General features: G+C 50.2%; 3 protein-coding genes across 3 annotated transcripts; 1 reads left to right on the forward strand and 2 right to left on the reverse strand.

Annotated features, from left to right (window-relative positions):
- Window positions 1-1711: 1711 nt before the first annotated feature.
- On the reverse strand, window positions 1712-4229 carry FIBRA_03134 (uncharacterized protein; the record flags this gene model as incomplete). Its single annotated transcript, XM_012324979.1, has 15 exons — window positions 1712-1872; window positions 1929-1957; window positions 2013-2045; window positions 2100-2333; window positions 2385-2414; window positions 2468-2662; window positions 2724-2790; window positions 2840-3090; window positions 3148-3320; window positions 3375-3472; window positions 3532-3575; window positions 3624-3715; window positions 3768-3865; window positions 3923-4113; window positions 4171-4229. 15 exons carry the CDS (start codon window positions 4227-4229, stop codon window positions 1712-1714), a joined length of 1755 nt encoding a protein of 584 aa, XP_012180369.1.
- A 4232-nt stretch (window positions 4230-8461) lies between these two features.
- FIBRA_03135 (uncharacterized protein) lies at window positions 8462-12841 on the reverse strand (the record flags this gene model as incomplete). The annotated part of the gene is made up of 22 exons (XM_012324980.1): window positions 8462-8506; window positions 8561-8568; window positions 8640-8706; window positions 8765-8878; window positions 8927-9013; window positions 9064-9211; window positions 9268-9320; window positions 9370-9428; window positions 9484-9531; window positions 9583-9668; window positions 9721-9759; window positions 9817-10003; window positions 10069-10108; window positions 10165-10271; window positions 10906-10939; window positions 10995-11077; window positions 11305-11479; window positions 11548-11612; window positions 11670-11791; window positions 11847-12480; window positions 12542-12562; window positions 12613-12841. The coding sequence occupies 22 exons, from the start codon at window positions 12839-12841 to the stop codon at window positions 8462-8464; spliced, it is 2451 nt and encodes an 816-aa protein (XP_012180370.1).
- Window positions 12842-15493: 2652 nt separating this feature from the next.
- Window positions 15494-18805, forward strand: FIBRA_03136 (uncharacterized protein; the record flags this gene model as incomplete). The annotated part of the gene is made up of 11 exons (XM_012324981.1): window positions 15494-15582; window positions 15637-15949; window positions 16006-16071; window positions 16124-16383; window positions 16434-16791; window positions 16849-17004; window positions 17063-17845; window positions 17894-18266; window positions 18317-18423; window positions 18477-18624; window positions 18672-18805. 11 exons carry the CDS (start codon window positions 15494-15496, stop codon window positions 18803-18805), a joined length of 2787 nt encoding a protein of 928 aa, XP_012180371.1.
- Between the last annotated feature and the right edge of the window lie 215 nt (window positions 18806-19020).

A 19020-nucleotide genomic window follows, 5' to 3' on the forward strand; every position in this document is an offset into this window, starting at 1 on the left:
AAGACGTAGTAGTGAGTCGGATGCGAGCACGGTGATTGCTATCGCTCACGCCTACACCCAGGGAAAGCCCGCGTACACGTTGTTCTACAAGAGGACGAAGCCATCGTAAGACCAGAGATATTTACCTGTTGCATCTTTCTTCGAGTTGTCAATTTCGCTGTCAGTTGTATCTTCAGCCAATTCCCCACAGCATTGGATAATCCCTCTCCCTCTATGATAATGGTACATGCAATGGCTTATGCGCGGTTTTAGTGGCGAGACTTACTCAGCCAAGGAGACAGAGAATAGTGTTGTTTTTAAAATAGTATAGGCTTAAGACTTAGATACGAACGGAATTGGAGACTGAGCACGTCGAAGAAATGAATGGTACACATACCACCCGACATCGAAACCATATACTACGTGCTTGAGGTTTTGGTTACACAACAATATCAGAGTTACGAAACAGATGGACATCGTGTATCGTAAGCCGGGTGTCACTGGCCCCCATCCTTTCCCGACCTTTATGTGTTCGCCACACGAATGTAGATCGTATACAGTATGTGTAGAGCTACGCCTACGAATGATGCGAGTACGTGTGAGCATGCCCTGAAGCAACATTGCACGACCGTGACTTACTCTATAAACTGAACAAAATATACAGAGGGCCAGGCCCTCGAGGACAATAAAAGGAGCCAAAAAAAAAACTGACCGAAAGATCCTCATAACATGGTTAGCAGGTTATTCTGACATCTCCTTCGAGTCCCCAATGGTGAGGGCTAAATGTAAACCCGAATTCAAGCATAAAGCAAGACGAGACAAGAACATTATGGAGAACATGACCCCCGGACCAAGAGCATTTTCGCCTTCCGGGTTAGGCTATCTCTGAGCGTTCCTTGTAGTACTTATGTATGCTTGTGCTTGTTGCCAAGGAAGTCAAAGCGGGCGGAGTGGTTAGAGGCAGGCAGCGCGATACCATGGAGAAGGAAGAGGCAGAGCAACTGGCCAGATGTCTGTGCTTGAGGCCTCACTCGGACTGCAGGGGACAGCTGAGACTGGACGCTCGGAACGGCTTCTGTATACACATCCATAGTACATCTCGATGTATCCGGAATGAATGACGCACAAATGAAACGTTCCATTCAGTTGACTTCTAGTTGGACTATCTTCTCGACAATTTGACGAGGGACGGGCTGCTCGATAGTGGCAAAGTCAACGAATGGTGCGCGAGAGCGCGAGACTGGTGCTTACACGAACAATCAGCAACTTGATGACTTGTTTCAAAAGTCCAGTGACAATCTGTCACAGCGGAGGCCGCACACGTCGCCAGCTCCGCTCAAGAATGGGTCTCTTCGGCGGCTGGGTGTAAGAGCTCGAATGCAGTACATTTCGAGGAAAACAGAATCCCCGGTGCGCTCTGTTCCAACAAGCATTCAGATCAGCTGTGAATTTTGTTCCCTGTTCTTCTCTACACGCCTGAGGGAGAGCAGCTTGCCCTCGAAAATGGATGTAGGTTGGTATAGTTCGGAGCGACAGCTGTAAAAGTACTCTCCTGCGTTGGGCGCTCTGAGCATGATCAAACATGGTAAAACCCGGGAAAAATTCATATGGAAATGCAGCACTATGTGACAACATCTGCGTGTAGATGGCGACAGTTGTGACGGAGCAACCAAAGGTCAACACAGAATCCAATACTTCGACAGCCACCCGAGATGACTTCGGCGGGACGATTCTAAGCCTTCCGAGCGTCAAGAAGAGACACCTTCAATCGCAGCTCGGAGACATTGCTCTCTGATCCCACTGTGGGGTACCATACGGCACCTACATTCCATATGACGGGCTTATCCGACTCTTCAAAGCGGAACGTGGAGAGCAACACGGACAGGACAACCTCTGAATGTAGGTCAATCAAGAGACAGCATGCCTGAAGAAAAGTAAGTTTGACGCACTCATTTCCATCTCCGAGAATTTGAAGCCACTATGAAATGAAAGTGAGATCAGCTGTAGTGTCAGGATTCAGGAACAGGACGTACATGCATGCTCTCTTCCCTCCCAGGAAAGTCATCCTGTGCGAGACAACGAGGTGAGTGCGGATCAGACGAGCAACAAGTATAACACACAAGTTAGAGTAGACGCCAGGAATCGAGGCGTCAGTGACCTTCGTGGGGAGCGGCAACAGCCAGCGTTCGGGCTTCCACTCCAGAGAGTCCTCGCCCCAGACGGCTGGCCTCAGGTTAGACCCCATTGTCCCGACAATGAGTTCTGTGCCCTCTGGAATCGGGATCTCCGTAATTAATGTCCCGTCGAGCCCCATGATAGGCTCGGATAAGGGTAGAACGCTGTCCTTTGTGGCCCTGCGGACGGAAAATTAACAGGTTCGAAATTGAGATAAATCAACTACGTACACGCGGGTGAGCCCTGTAACAGGAGGAAACCTGATTTTACTCTTAATGAGAATGTCGTCAAGTCGAATTGCAGCGTCACATACACACGCAGCGTTTCTCGACAGACCGCATCGAGCAGACTGAGCTTGTTCAAGTCTTCGTAGGATATGTTCTCTCCCGCGCCCGCCGCTAGTATTTCTTCTCGCAACTTGTCCTGCACCTCGGGGCGCTGGGCAAGGATATGCAAGATGCGAGAAATCGAGTTTGATGTCGTGTCCATTCCAGCGAAGACGAAGGACCTAAATGAGATCAAGGATGGTTGAAAAAAATCCATGTAGACTAATGAATTTTGTCACCCACGAGATTTGTGCAATCAGCTCCTCTTCCGACAGCCTGTTGCCCTTGGATGCGGCAGAGTTTGCTTTGACTGTCGGAGGCGTGAGCACCGTTAAGGCAAAAGGTAGATGGCAACGTACTCAGTATGCTCATAAGGTCCTTTCCTTCTCCTATCTGCTGAACAACCGCCCGGTCTCCTCGAGCAAGAGCTGCCTTCTTGTCCTGGTAAACCTCGATCGACTTCTGAGTCATTATATCTATGATGCTCAGGACCCTCTGCAAGTCCTTACTCGGGACCAACTCCACAAGGCGCCTCCGTAACCATGCTGGTCCCAGTGCAGCAAACAATGAGATGAAGTACCGAGAATGATCGAACTTCTGCAGATTGGGGCTGGCGCAAGAAGTCATTAGGCATACACTCTTGGCGGTCACGAAGGAATATCCGTACCTCAAGTCTTTCAGTGCCTCTCCGAACGCATCTTGAGAGTCCTCGGTCAATGAATCGAAAGAATAGCCAAACCCGCCTTGCCCGATAAGTTCAAGAGCTGTCCGGCCGGTCCATCCTAGTACATCAAGCTCTTGAGGCCCTTGGGCAACACGTTGGGTGATAGCAGTACGAAGCTGTCAATACCCGAGGGTCAATTCGGTGTCGGATGATAGCTAACGTCAGCGCACTTTGAACGAGACACCGTAGAAAAGCGGGATCATGTTCCGCATGTGTGCAACCGAGAAGACCGGGTTGAGCATCTTCCGTTGCTTCCGGTGGACTTCCCCTATTGAGTTTGTGGTCATTGAACTGGTCGTTTCGATTCAAGGAAGGAACGAAACACACCTAAAGTAGAAGTGAGGCTGGGACCGAAAATGAGTTTCAGTGCCCTAGGACATAATAAGTAAATATCGTGCAGAGATCGTGACGCAACCTACGCGATGAAACCTTCAGATTCCTGGTATATATGCTCCTCTTTGAGTATAATAGTGTGCAGTGCCTTCGGATCGGAAACATACAGGACTGTACGCTGTGATTTCAATGTGAATAGACACAGATGGCTCTCGTATCGGTGCTCATACCCCCAACATGCCGTTCATTTTACAAACAGCTCCATACTTCAGAGCAACCTCTTTGTTGAATTCTGTCCCATGACGACCGAAGAAATCGCCAAAATGCCCTGTCCATTTCTCAATTTTAAAAAATGACCAAAACAATAGAGAATAAATGTACATACCGTACAAGAATGACGTACTTCGAGGACCCGGGAGATTTTTCAGCACCGAACTAACGCGCCTCTTGCGGAAGTAACCCCAAATAACCCAGGCGAACCCCATAAAGACGGTAGAGGAGATCAAGTCTATGTACCCCATGTCGTGGAGTGGAGATGTGTACTGCATCTTCGAGAGGGCAGTAGTTTTCTCTGTACTATCTGAGCCTTAAATATCATTGTTTATATGGTTCTCAAGAAGCGCGATCACGTACCCGCTCATGTGTCGACGGGCCGGGACTGTAAGCCATCCTAACGTATCAAGTTTGGTCATAAGATCACTGGAATATACTTGTGCGCGCCATTCACACAAAAGATTCAGATGTCAAATGTCTTTCCCGAGGTATCGGCTTTCATGTTACGAGCAAGAGCCTATCTTCGCTTTGTACTTTGTGCTTACCTTGCGTTCTTATCGCACCGGTCAGAGGTTCAGAAATCAAAGATGGGCTCATCGCTGCTCTAGGGAATCATCCTCACCAAATCCTCCTAAGCATGGGACCAGGAACGATAGGGGACCAGTGATGTGGGGAAACGTCGATGGCGTGTTCGATTGTGCCTTATCTCCCCAAGCACAACGTCCAATACTCACCGGTGTAAGTCATCCAGTGCAAAATGAATGTTTGCACTCACTGATAGCGTCACTCTGAACTAGAAGTCGAGTCATGATAACTCGCGCCGCTGATAATACAATCTAATAAAGTACGCTGTGTCAAGCCCAATCCCAATCGTACACAAAGTCAGAGACTCTTACGATTGTAATGCAATATGGGTCAGACTGACGTCGTTGACACGACTCTGACGAGGCTCGACGCAGTAGATTTACTCGCGTGATCCATGCATTATTAAACCGACTGTGACGGGTCAAAAAAGTCTCGAGATGCAAACGTTCAGAGGTCGTCTCCGAATTGGCATCGAGTTCATTCCGCCGTACGTACGCTACAGGCTAAGAGGCCGCATTAGCATAGACCATGCATGGGGCCTAATCACATTCTGATCAGAGACTATGCCTCGCTTGCTCTTTGTCTGGGCGCCATGAGTTTGAGGAGCGTCCGTGCTTCTCCTGAGCCGCCCGTTCCCGTCTGTGTTCCTCGTCTATGCTATGGCTGGTTCTGTTCGTCTGTCTTTCAAGTCATCGATTGGGCCCTGGTGTAACATGAATGCAGACCGTGAGCCTCGGAGTTGGACATTTCAAGGGTGCAATTGTTATCCTCTCCGGCATGAATGCGGGGAGGCAATGATATAATGCGTGTACCTAGGACGCGAGAGGTCGTGCTGCAGAGCGACGCATCACAGCACCCCTACCAGTGTTGGAGGAGACAGTGAGATGGTGCAAGGGTGTTGATGCATTGCGATAGTTTGTGCTGGATTGCGTCGCGTGAGGGAAAGGCCCGCTTGAAGTCAGGAGACTCTCTCCCGCTGCTGCGTGTCTGTTGTCTGCAACAAGAGACGCCGATTTCAATAAGGTGAGCGTTGGCTTAAACGCCGCCGCCCAGAGGGGTGTCGTACGATCCTGCTGTCACCCCGAGTCCCAGACTGGTACTTGAGGTATCTACGATCCCCAGCAGTCTTTCTTCGAGCGGAACCATCCACGCGCGTCCATCTTCGCGGACGAGCTATTGACCCTCGCAATGTACGCCGGCTGAACGGTCTGAAAGCTAGTACTTCTGGTATCCGGCGCACTATACACATAATCAGCGTCCCGTCCCAATAATATGGCACGTCTCCAACGCACCTTGAACCGCCTCGCCGCGCTGATCACCCCAACGATGAGTTGTCCTGCAATGAGCTCAGAGTTTTCGTTGTCGAGGTCTAGTCGAAGGCCTCCCAGGCTTGCAGCTGACGCCGCGCTCGACGCGTCACCATCATCTTGCCATCATCCCCGACGGTCATACTTGTCAGGACTCGGCAAGTTAGTCGTTTACTGCACCTAGCTGTCACTGCGGCAGATTCAATCTCTGAACAATACCGCGGCCGTGTTCTCGCTTGCCACACACCGTGTGGTAATAGACCCAGCGCCGAAAGGCTCGCTCTCGCAGCATGCAGTCAAGCTACCTCCGCATATCTGAATCCTCGTCATATCTCGTCCGCTTCCGAATATGCAAGGTGCTCTTGGTGGCTTATAACACGTTCATCATCTTTCCCTGGACGCTGTTGCCTCATCTCATCCAAACACGACATTAAGCTCTACATAGCCACACAACTCGCGACGCTTGTGAGAGGAACAGAACGGAGATGCTCTGCCATTGTTTGCTCGGTGATGGGCCAAATTCTTACTTCGATGGAGCTGCCGTCGATGACTATGTTGAATGCCATGCGGAGACACTTTCCGTGCTGAGACAATACCGGCTAAGTAGAGCAAGGCAGTGGACTTCTGACAGGTGTTGCGGATGACTGTACACCGATACGATCGCTCCGCGTATCATTTCACGACATTCTAACGAACAAAGTCCAAGGAAAGTTTTACATCAATATTAGCGCAATGTATCATCGCAACCTAGCATTCGCGTCCCTCCGTGTAATGAAGGTCTAACTACGTTTTAACATCTGCCGGTGGGTCAGCTCCTACCTACCCAATTCAGCTATCACCAACTTGCAGCGTAGAACAGTAGAATTCTCCACAACTGCGATACTCATGCCGATTTTGGACTGCCCACGTTAAGGCTGTACCTTATTCAGGTTCGCTTGCGAAAGAAGTGAAGCAGTTCTTCGCCAATGAACATTTACTATTCTGGCTCAAGCACTGAGTCTGACGCACCGCCTGACCAGCGTGGCTACCGCGCTGATGTCACCAATATCATGCTTTGCGGTATGTGATTTCTCATATCTAGTGTTTCTCTCAAGACAGCATATTCGATGCTATACCAACCGCAACTCCAAGATCGGAAGGGCTATCTCCGATACTACTCGCTTTTTTGAAATGTTTGCGCCAACAATGCTGCGAAGCACGCACACGTCTGTACTTGTCTGCTCTCCCTTTTGCACCAATATTATTCTAGAATGCTTGGACGTTCTCTGCCACATTTCCTGTTGCTGTTACTGTTACTGATGGTTGTCATTTTGGATGGGCATCTTGGCAGAAAAACTCATCAGAAGGCGGGCTGCATTGAAATTACACCAAATGGGTGGTGAACCGTGGCCCAAACATACAGCTCTGGGTTCCACGTATTCGATGCGGAAACAGGGATGCAGATTGGCTCCTCCATTTTCCCTCGAGGCGATACATGTGTTGTTACATCTGTGGCAATCTCGCAAGACGGGCGACGAACTGGATCCGGTTCGCGGAATAGGGCAATCTGCGTGTGGGATTCAGACACTGGGATCCAAATTAGCTCACCTTCAAGGTCATACAGGCGAAGTTATATCTGTGGCAACATTGCAAGACGGACGGCGAGTCGTGTCTGGTTCTGGTGATAATAAATGCCGTGTATAGGATGCAGACACCGGAATTAAAATTGGCTCCCCCCTGAAAGGCCATACAAGAGGTACCACATCCGTGGCAATCTCGCAAGACGGGCAGCGAATAGTGTGGTTCGAATGACCACGCTGTCGTGTGTGGGCTGCAGACACGGGGCCGCAGATTAGGCTCCCTCTGCACGGCTATACGGGAAGCGTCATATCTGCGACAATCTCACAAAGCGGGCGATACACTGGGTCTGGTTCGAGTGATCATACTGTCCGTGCGTGGGACGCAACCACCGGACTAAAATCGGCTTTTCGCTCTAAGGACATAGCGCTCTTGGAAGACAGATAGCGGATCGCGTCTGGCTTAATTGACAAGAAAATTCGTATGTGGGATGCAGACATCGTGCTATAAATCGGCCCCCCGTTCCAAGGTCATACATGGTTTATCACATTTGTTACAATCTCGCCAGATGGGCGACGAGTCGTGTCTGGTTCGCGGAACAAGATAATCCATGTGTGGCATGCAGACACCAGGCTGCACATTTACTTCCCCCTCCGAGATCGTACGAACATAGTCACATCTGCGGTAATCTCGCCGGACGGGGGGCAAATGATTTCTAGTTCACGGGACCAGATAGTATGGAAAGTCGTATTTTGGTGATTCCTTATAGCTCAATGTCAAATTTGCTCTCAGGATGTCTCACATTTACTCGATATTTCTTCCCAGTCACTGGGCAGACGAGTATGTGCCCAAGGCTTGGAATGGACGAATACCCATGAGCGCGCTTGATCAAAATACCATGTATCCGCCTCGATGGCGAACGGTAAGGACAACTGCACGGAGTGAAACTGCAGAATTACAAATGGGAGTCTGGGTAGACTTAACTATGTTTGTGGATGTCGAGGACTAGCTAGACAGCCAGTACGATGCCGTGAAGAGAGGACGAAATAGAACAGATCAAGCAAAGTGAGACAGACGTCGATACATAGCTACCTCAACGCGTGCAGTTGGACAGCATATAGCATGTACAGGCTCAACTCAGGGCCGGTCGGAACGGTATATTACAGACGGACAGTCCGTGACTACATGAGACTGTCCGTATTCTAGTTTCTGTATATGATCAAGAAGAGCGGGCAAATAGCTTCATTCTAAACACTACCGTGAGCATGCGGCAGTATGGTCGACAGGAACTTAGGTCTCACCTTATACACTTTACGGAAGAGTGGCGCAATATCACACGCCGTCAGCCGATACCACGAACAAGAGCGACAATTCACTAACCGATGCTCTCATCGTAATTTAAGTCCCCTCCGGGCTCACCGATAACAGAGTCATACCCTTGCGGGGGCTAACCATGAGCTGCACTCTGAGCGTGAGAGTTGTACATAAAGCGAAGCAGTACGTACGGCCGTGAGGGAGGTATCTCCAGTGAAGAGCTTTTTGGCTTTGCCGAGGACGACATCGTTGAGGAGGGCAGCCCTATAGGGAGAGCCACCGTTCTCTTTAACGTAGTCGTTCGCCTGAGCACAGCGATCAGCACGCGTGCGTAACAACAGACACGAGCGTACCTTGGAAGATGTCGCAGAGGTGTAGATGCCTGCGCCGAACCTGCCAAAGTTTGTGTTATTGCCCGCTTGGGCGAGCTCGAAGGACGACTACGGGAGGTTGTGGTAAGACTGGGTCGCAGACAGCATGGGAAACGCACGCGGATTATGCTGCACAGACTGCAGTCTCTGGCAGAGCAGAGGTCCTGGTTGTATTCGTTATCGCCGAGGAGACACGAGCGGGAAGTCCCGTGCCAGCGGCGTCTGCTGTTCCCGTTCGACAGACCCGTGCGGCGCTCGACGGCTAGTCTACACGCGCATAGTCAGCACTGAGCTACGCTTTCGCCCAAGAGGGCAGGACTCACTTATAGCGAGAAAACCTGTCAGAGTGCCGCTTGTCACCATATATCTTCCAGATCTGTGTGTGGTGGTTAGTTTGGACAGCACGGTACGGAAGAGAGACAGACTTTGATAACCGTCGGCTTAGACGTCGGATGTCGCCACCCGTCGGTGAACTGCTTCGATACTGGCCCATCGCACATTAGAGAAACTTCGTAAGACAGGTTGCATGGATCACCCACCGCTTGCGTATGCCTTGTGCCTGTTCGGTATATTTAAGATGATCGGTGCTGTTGCTTCCGATCAGCGTCGCCCAAAGGCAGTGATGAGGGAATCCTGACCAGCACCAAGTGTGTCCTGCGAGCATGCCTTGGAGCAAAAGTCGCTCAGTCGCCCATTGACCATCGCCTTTGGCCACTTCGTGCAGCTGCTCGCGTCAGGTCAATATACATAGTGGACGTACATGGGGCGTCACTCACAATAGACATGCCTCCGCTTTCCCTGCCTTGATCGCGTCTCTGCATGATTGTGCATGAGCCACTCGTATCTTAAGAGGTAAATATATGCTCACTCACAGACGATGCTTATTCGAGCAAAACTCGCCGGGAAACCCATCTTTACCGACATGCACCAAGGCTTTACATCCTGCCAGCTTGCATAAAATCCCAGTCTCAACCGGGGCGGGCGACGATCGTGGAGTCCTCTCGGAGGCGTCGCTGGCACGATACTCCTTCGCACACCGTTTACCACAAAAACTATGCACTAATGGTCGAGCCATTAGTATTCCAATGGGCCATCTGCGCTCAGATAAGACCGTCACTACGCACCTTTGCCACTCTCGACGTACGCCGGCCGCGTCTTACAATTCTGTCGACCAACGTACAGTGAAAATTCACCCCAGCATATCCAGACTCGAAGCGTACCTTGCATCGCCTAGCTGCCCGAGCGAGCGCAGCAGCCTCCCTGTGCGTTGTCCCGCAGTACGACGAGAACGACCCATCAGGGTCCCGCCATACCGTCCGCCCACATCCTGCAAATGCGCACTGAGTCGTCGCACCTCGCGTTCTGTCTGAGCACATTGTTATTCACTCTGACGACACCAAGGCCAGATCGACGATGAAGGACAATGCAGATCTTGCCCGTGGAAGCGCCCAAGCGCACGCGACAGTCAATACCATGAATCTAACCCAGCTGGTTCCCATGTGCTCGAATGTTCATATATATGACATTGAGATACTTGATATCAATACAGCGTCAGGAATTGACTGGAGATTCGTATGTGTCTCTTTGCTCGGACTGTTCTCAAGATGAAATGTAATGGTTACTTGTTCTCGTGCTTCCTTGAATGTTGATGAGCCCCACTTCGTCTAACCAATCCCACTAACCAGACGGTGATTATTGGTATTACAATAAATTCCTAGCCCACACGAAACACGCATACATAGCTCTAGAATTCTCCAAGACAGAATGAAAAGTATGAGACACGACTCACATGAGCAAGGACATAGCGAAGATATAAATATCATATTATATGAGATTGATGCTTCTGAAATGATGATAAATCAAACAAGATCCGCATTTTTGAGATATTGCTGCACCAGTCCGTCCCGAACTAGGGGTACACCGATTGTCAAAGAGACGAAATATAAATTTGGGGATCATACCTGACGACAAAGTGGTTGAAGTTGCCTTAGTATCCTGTACATAGTGTAAGCACAAGTGGGAGCGTCGTCTAGCACGAAAGAAAACTTACAATGACCGACGTGATGTACCCATAGAACCGGCGCGATTTCGGCGAGAGCTCTTTGTGCTGCTCTCTGAATTTTTGGTGCAGGTCTGCATAGAGACATCTTCAGTATAGGATAAAATGACCTCGACAATAGAAAAACTAGCATTTGGCAAATGTTGGCGCAGTGTTTTCCCTATCGCCGTAGTTTGAGACGTATTTGCTAATCTTGACGCCAGTCTTGAGCTTTTGTCCTAGTAGATCGTACTTGTTCAAGAACACTAAAATGGTAAAGTGAGGTAAATTCTGAGCCATAACGTGATTGAAGAATACATACGGATGATGATACAATCTGAGAGCAGCTTGGACTGAATGACGGACTTCCAGAGGAGTACCGAATCCTCGAGGCGGTTCACGTGTGCATCCTCGGCGAGGTATTCATCAAAGCATGAGATCGGCGCAAGGAATAAAACCGCATTTGCATCGTCAAAGTACGGTAACCATGCTGCACGCTACAGCGCCAACGATGGCACCGCCTTATCAATGAAGGAAACTAGTAGAGCCATATACTCTTACTCACAGACGATCGTGAACCTCCAACGTCATAGATTCTCCATTCTTTCCCAGCAGCCCGATTTGCTTCCGCTGCGTGCATATGTTAGCAATCAGTAGCCCAGCCCTGTCGAGAAGACAAGGGCTCACTCGGATTTTCGAATTTGAGGCAGTACTCCTGCACTCCCAACGTGCGCAGCCGAGCTCGAACGATGTCGTCGTCCGACGGCTCATACCCACGCGACGCTATCCGCTCGACATTGTCGAGGAAACTACAGTGATTTCGTAATCAGCGGCAGATTCGATGTACGACACACAGCTACTCACAAGACAGACGAATCTCCGACACGTATCTTGCGTATGCGCAGCATCGCACGCACAACCTCGTCCTCCCATAGCGCCTGTATGTCCTCGCAACAACCAGCGATCACCTCCGTCGCCCCAGATAGCCGCGCTGCAGATCCACTATCTACCTTTCCGCGGCTCTTGCTCGAGCTGCGATACTGCACGTGGAGTGCTTCACGCCAGGAACGGTTTGAGCGCAAGAACAAGTCGGCACCACCGGGGCTGCGCGAACGCATCTCCCCGACATCATCGCGGTCTGACTGCACGGCCTGTTCGTCGTCCGAGCCATCGGAAGAAGTCACTTCCGTCGAGGCAGCACCAAGAGACTGTTTCAGGTCATTCTCGACGTGTCGGAGAGGCGCAAGGCGGAGCTTGAGCAATGCGTGTTTGCTAGTGAACAAGAGCGATCCGTGGTCGCTAGTTTGGACGCTGCCAGCGTGTGAGATTCGAGAGTGTGCATCGGAGCCTGCTGCACTGGAGGGACGAGAGGTGGATAGTTCATTAGCGAGAGCATCCAGGATGATGTTGACTGTGCGGATGAGGTTCAGCTGAATGACGGCACGCCAGGAAGTGCTTTCGGTTTTCCATGCTTGCGGGGCGAACGTGAGCTGGAGGTCTTTCAGTAATCAGAAGATATGAGTGCTGTCGTCGAGCAAGAAGAGGGCAGACAGACGTACTCTTCAAAGTTGTTGACTTGCCTACGACATAAAGTGAGCATATAACGCAGCATCGGAAAGAGATGACGTACCGCTCTCACTTTGGCCGAGTAGGAGGAGCTTAAAGAGCGACTTGTTCTTCTTCCAAGCTGCCTTCTCTTGCTTGAGCTCCTCGTCAATGCTATCGCTTATACGCTTTGCCTCTGCCTCCCTCTGCAATCTTTCCCCGCGTTCAGTATCAGACTCATTGGGTGGTGGGGCAAGAGCGAGAGTCAGCGGGTCATCAATGCTGGCATTGGACTTGGAGCGAGGCTTGGACATGGAGAGCGGTGGTCGAGACAGAGAACTCGAGAGCCGAGTCCGAGACAGTAGGCGTGCGACGGCAGGCACTGCCCCATCTGTTGTGGTCGAGTCTATATCCTGTTCCTAGCCTCACCTGGTAACCGTTTCAGCCTCGGGGCGCGTCGTCGAGCGGACCCAAAGCGGAATTCGCCCCAATAGCCACCATTTGAAGGCGCCGTTTCATCCACATACTCAACTGAGTCAAGCTCAAGTTGTCCAGATTTCTCCGGTAACGGGAGCGATAATCCACAACCACACGCTCATGATACATATTTATTACTTCTTAGAAACCGCACTCGATCACTTAGAATTCAAGCGGAGCTGGTAAACAATATCAATACCTGCAGCTGCTTGATTCGCTTGGAATCATGCTCAACGACATCTCAGACACTCAATTCATGGAATTAAAAAAAACGGAGAGGTCTAGCACTGCGGGGAGATGGTAATGGAGCAGCAATCGGCATGGAGATCGCAAGCCAGACGCTGTGCACAACGATTGAATGTACGTCGCTGTGTAGCCGATCACGTAAAATACCTCTCCGACATACCTCGCGGCAGGTACTCAGAGTATAACCAAACTTAGATTCATCCACAACAAAGCGGATGAGACTCACAAACGCTGTTGTATATCGTAATCACAGCAGGACGGACCTCGGAACTTCGAATAAGTAACCTGCAAGGACTCGCCCAAATGTTTGCATCGCGTGCGCTGTATAACTCAGTGCTCAACGAACCAACCAATGAACGAATACACATCGCAATGCGGTTTGCCAAGGGTATTCGCGGTCCACGGTCACAGTAACGTTCGGATGCTTCGCAAGTTACGTCGTCCCAGCTTGTCCACGGCGGGCATAAACACCAGTGGCGCCCCTATCGTCGCCGGAAGGAGGCTTAAGGAAGGTTGCTGCACCTAGGAACAGATAACGATTAGTATAATGGTGGTTACTATTGCATGAATGCATCCGTTGTCACGTCGAAAGTGATCATAGGGCAATTCAGTGAGGGACACAACGACTGAGAAGGGAGAGCAATCGAAGAAACGTGTCATAGCCGAACTTGTTCTGAAGCGCAATTTTGAAGGGCGCAATGCGCATCAGCTTTTTGCTCCGACACGCGTGGTGCATGGCCGATTCAGGCAGGCAAATCCGATCTTGGCAAGTATGAGACGGTGGTTCTAGTAACACTAGCCTATAACCATGAGTCTGTGGGACATTACCGTCTCCCATTTGATGATTTTCAATGTCCTCATTGTCCCGTGGCAGCCCTTTCAGTAGAGGGCCTCTCAGATGCGGTACCCTTCAAGGCCGAGTACCTCAATGGACCACCTACGATATGCATGAACCAACTTCAAGACTCTCAACTGCTACGAAACATTTTGGGGGCAAAGTTCAACCCGGGCAGGGGTGCACTTTGGATGAGTAGCTTCAGTACTGTCTGTTTGATTCCACCCACTTTATCTACTGACAGTGTCTGCACAATTCTAGGTTCAATCCTGTCAGCTCGGAGCGGATAAATCTGGTCGTGCTCTTGCGGCGATCTGATGGATGTACATGATGCCGCCAACTAAGTGTTTCATGAACCATCCTTTAACCTGATCTCGGCGTAGTACGACCACCTGAAGCTTTAAGTATCGTATGTGGCGACTATTCTCCGTCGGAGATCATGCACTGGTCTCGCGTGAGTGTCGCACTTCAAGAGGATGCGCGTTCCGGTTCCACATTGAACTCTACACCTAGTAGACGCTAATGGGAAAGCAAAAGGTAGATTACACTCCCCCAATTGATCAAGGAAGCACTTTGTCGTTGTCACTAAAGCAATTCATTGAGAGTATCCCCGTGGCGCATTAGTATCATGGTGCACATCATGCATAGTATAAATATCGGGTTCAATCCCAAAGTGTACTCGAAGGCATGCAGGCCATGAGGCCGTACATTCGTTTAGCTAGAGGAACCGAATGGAGGGGTGAGCATATCACAGTACGGATTCAAGGAACACTATGAGATTGATGCTCAATGTTGAACAAGCGCCTAGGAGCACTCTTCGCCCATTTGAGAAAGCGTGTAGGATGCTTTGGCATCACTATCTGCATGGTGTCTCAGTCCGCACAAACTGCTCAGTGTCACACTCTCATACTTTCGGATCTCATCGACTTTGACGTCGCGCACATAGTTATCAGCCGTTATCCCTGATGAACTTACCACGGAATAGCGAAAAGAGCGCATCCCCCGGCGCGCCGCACGAGGACCCGCGCTTCCAAAGGAAATACCCCTTGCATGCTCCTCCCAAGTAATATCTGTAAGAATGAGAAGGACAACTAGAAATCTCAAATCTCCAGATGCTCCATACAATACTTCGCTTCGACTGTTCCATCGAAATATATCCGAATCACCATCCGGAGCTCAAGATTCCGCCAGGAGCATCCGGTAAGATAAATACGTTTAATTTAAGTAGGTGAATGGCAGATTTCGCTCATGGTTCGTTCCTCAAGCCTTTCCCAATCGAATGCGCTGCCCCTTGACGTTGTGCGACAAGCGGTACGAATTTGTCTACCGATGTCAAACGCTTATAAACCCCCCTCCCCCCCCACCTCCAACTCCCTCACACTCGTATCATCATCGAGCGTTGACCGTCATGTCTCTCCACAAAACGGTCACCGTCAAGTCGATGGGACAATCAGTGCGCGACCCTCGTGCTCAGGGTGAATATGGTGTCCAGATACAGTTAGTCGTACGCTCTCCCCCTGTGAAAACCTCGTAGCTCAATCATTATTGCAGGTATCGCACCATTTCTCTCCGCATCGATGCCACCTTCGATGAGAAAGTATCAAAATCCAAGTCCAAGGGCGCACAAGATCCCGCGGACGGAATTCGCAATATTGATGTCCACACAATCTCACCGCAGGATGTTTTCACTCGCTTCTCCACTTCGCCTACCGTCGGTCTCGATGCCGCCGCCGTTCAACGTAAGGCGAAGACCGGTGGGAAAAACGTCATCTCGCCACCAAAGACGCAGCATTGGAAGAAGGCTCTGAACTATGTCTTTGGAGGATTCAATTTTTTGATGTGGATTGCATTCATCGTTACTATTGTATGCTCAGTTTGAACGCTGTACAGTTTCTTCATCTCCTCATTTCCCGTTTACAGCTCTCGTATGAGCCCCTGGGCGGCTCTGATCCCACGGTGTTTAACCTTGGAGTAGCGGTTCTCTTGGTTCGTCTATATGCTACCTATACCCACTGGCTTCAGCTCATGTTCAAGCTAGCTTCTGGTTATTGTCGTCTCCGCCACATTCTATGCCCTGGTGGATTGGCACACGTCGCGAATCATGAGCTCCATAAAAACCCTCATCGCGGAAGAGGCAACAGTTATTCGTGATGGTCGGCAGCAAACCATCTCGTCTAAAGATCTTGTCGTTGGAGACCTGGTTGTTCTTTCTATTGGTGATCGTGTTCCCGCAGATGTCCGCCTCGTACAGACCTCAAGTGACCTACGTTTTGATCGCTCCCTCCTTACAGGAGAAAGGTAGCACACTTTTCCTCCATCATTTTTATTGTCTGATCCTGCGTTCATAGTGATATGATACCCGGAACCCTTGACATGACATCGGAGAATGCCCTAGAGACCCGAAACCTGGCTCTCGCATCGACCTTCGTTGTGCAGGGCAGCTGCACTGGGATCGTCTTCGCCATCGGAGACAAGTCCGTGATGGGTCGCATCGTAGCCATGTCAGGAGAGACAAAGTTCAAGCTCACGACAGTCCAAAAGGAAGTTTGGTTCTTCACCAAGATCATCTCCTGCCTTGCTCTGGGATTCTTTTGTCTCGCAATCATAGTGTGGGGTGCCTGGCTCAGGAGGGTCTATCCTGGTTACGAAAACGCAAGTGGTGCTATCGTCAACTCCATAGGCTGCTTGACGGCTTTCGTCCCTCAGGTGTGCCCAGCATTTTTTTGATTCAGAGACTCTAGAATTCAGAAAAGATACACACAGGGGCTCCCTGTCAGCGTTGCGCTATCTCTAACGATTGTCGCTAAGCGTATGGCAAAGCGCAGCATTCTCGTCAAAAACCTTGCTACAATCGAAACGCTTGGGTGCATGTCCGTACTTTGCTCTGACAAGACTGGCACTCTTACCATGGGCAAGATGGTGTGTTTCATATATTGAGTGAGGATCATGAAAAGCGTATTGACTACTCACTTTGTAGACACTTCAAACTGTTGCGTTTGCTGATCGCTCGTACTCGGTCGACACTATCACAGAGAAATTCTCGCAACAAGACGCCGCTGCGCCCGCTGGCCTCAAGCCCCTCCAAATGATCGCACGCTTGTGCAATGGTGCGAAGTTTGACTCTACGACAGAAGACTGCCCGATGGAAGACCGCATTATCAAAGGCGATCCCACAGATACTGCTATCCTGCGCTTCTCCGAGAGTCTCCGGATACCTTCGCTTGGTCTCGATGCATCTACTCTCCTGGCATCACACGAGAAGCTGTTCGAAATTCCATTCAATTCGCGCAATAAGTGGATGCTCACAGTTGTTCGTGAAAGCCCCGTTGCCGACGTGGAGAAGGGTATAAATGGAGAACCTCAAACCTGGATGCTCGTGAAAGGGGCGCCGGACAAGCTTTTCCCCGCGTGCACAAGTGTCATGCAGGAGGACGGCTCAACGTGCTATTTTGACTCCAATTCTCGACAGAAGACAAGAGCTCTACAAGAGGAACTCAGTGACCAGGGTCAGCGTGTTCTTGCTCTGTGCCAACGGTCGTTTGACGGAGTGAAACTCAACTTCGACACTATGTCCGCCAACGAGATCGAGGAGCTGATGTATGATGAATTGCAAGGTCTCACTTTGGTCGGTCTGGTTGGAATTCGTGATCCACCTCGTCCAGATGTGCCTGGTGCTGTCGCGACCATCCGTAGGGCCGGGGTCCGAGTTTTCATGGTTACGGGTGACTTCAAGTTGACCGCGCTTGCTATTGCGAAGCAGGTTGGTGATCCCAAGCGTTCATATACCTGAAGACTGACATTAGGATAGGTGGGAATAATCACTCAAACCAAAATCGACACTATCGCCGATTTGCGTTCCGAAAAGGAGGCGCGGTTCACTGGTCTACCACGGTCGGCTGTCAAACCCAGCGAGGATGACCCAATGCGTGCACTTGTACTCACTGGTGATGACGTTGAGATGTTAACGCCTGAAGATTGGGATGCGACTATTGGCAACTACACCGAGATCGTCTTCGCTCGAACAACCCCAGAACAGAAGCTTCAGATTGTCGAGGAGACTAAGGCTCGTGGTGACAACACAGTCGCTGTTACTGGTGACGGTGTCAACGATGCCCCCGCGCTCAAGGCCAGTGATATCGGCGTCGCTATGGGTGCTGGAAGTGATGTCGCAAAGGAAGCCGGTACGAACTTTTCCGCTTCCTGACTAGCTTGTCCTGATCACATGTGCTAGCTGCGATGATACTTCTCAACAATGACTTCGCGTCGATCCCGGTTGCGATTGAAATGGGCCGGCTCATCTTCGACAATCTGAAGAAAGTGATAATATATCTGATGCCTGTAAGTCGGTGAATGTCTGACCTTGACTGCGTTCTTTCTGATCTGGACCGTAGGCTGGTTCATATTCGGAGTTCATCCCCGTCTTCTGTAACGCCTTCTTGGGTATGCAGATTGCCCTTAGTTCATATCTGCAAGTCTGCTTTTGCATCTTGAATGATGTGTTCATGTCTATTTCGCTGATGTACGAGAAACCCGAATCTGGTACGTCCTTCCAAAAATTTGCTCTTTTCGCTTCTGACGATATATAGACTTGATGCTGCGGAAGCCGCGCAACGCGCGCACAGATCGTCTTACCGACTGGCGTTTCTTCATTCAAGTCTATCTCGTGAGTGCTTACGTTTTACCTGTCTGTAAATGTCCAGATCTCAAGATGGCCCTGTAGTTTATCGGCTTGATGATGTGGCCATCATGTATGGGAATGTGGTTCTTGTATATGCATAAACAAGGCCTAGGGTTTTATGACGTTTTCTACGTCTTCGATCAATGGACTGGAGGTTACCACGGATATACTGAGGAACAATTGACGCACTTCGTATCAGTGGGCCAGTGCATCTAGTACGTCCATTATCCACGGTGATCCCTCTTCCTACATATCTG

The sequence above is a fragment of the Fibroporia radiculosa genome (genome assembly GCF_000313525.1).
Source record: "Fibroporia radiculosa TFFH 294 genomic supercontigs, scaffold1618, whole genome shotgun sequence".
Classification (NCBI taxonomy): domain Eukaryota; kingdom Fungi; phylum Basidiomycota; class Agaricomycetes; order Polyporales; family Fibroporiaceae; genus Fibroporia; species Fibroporia radiculosa.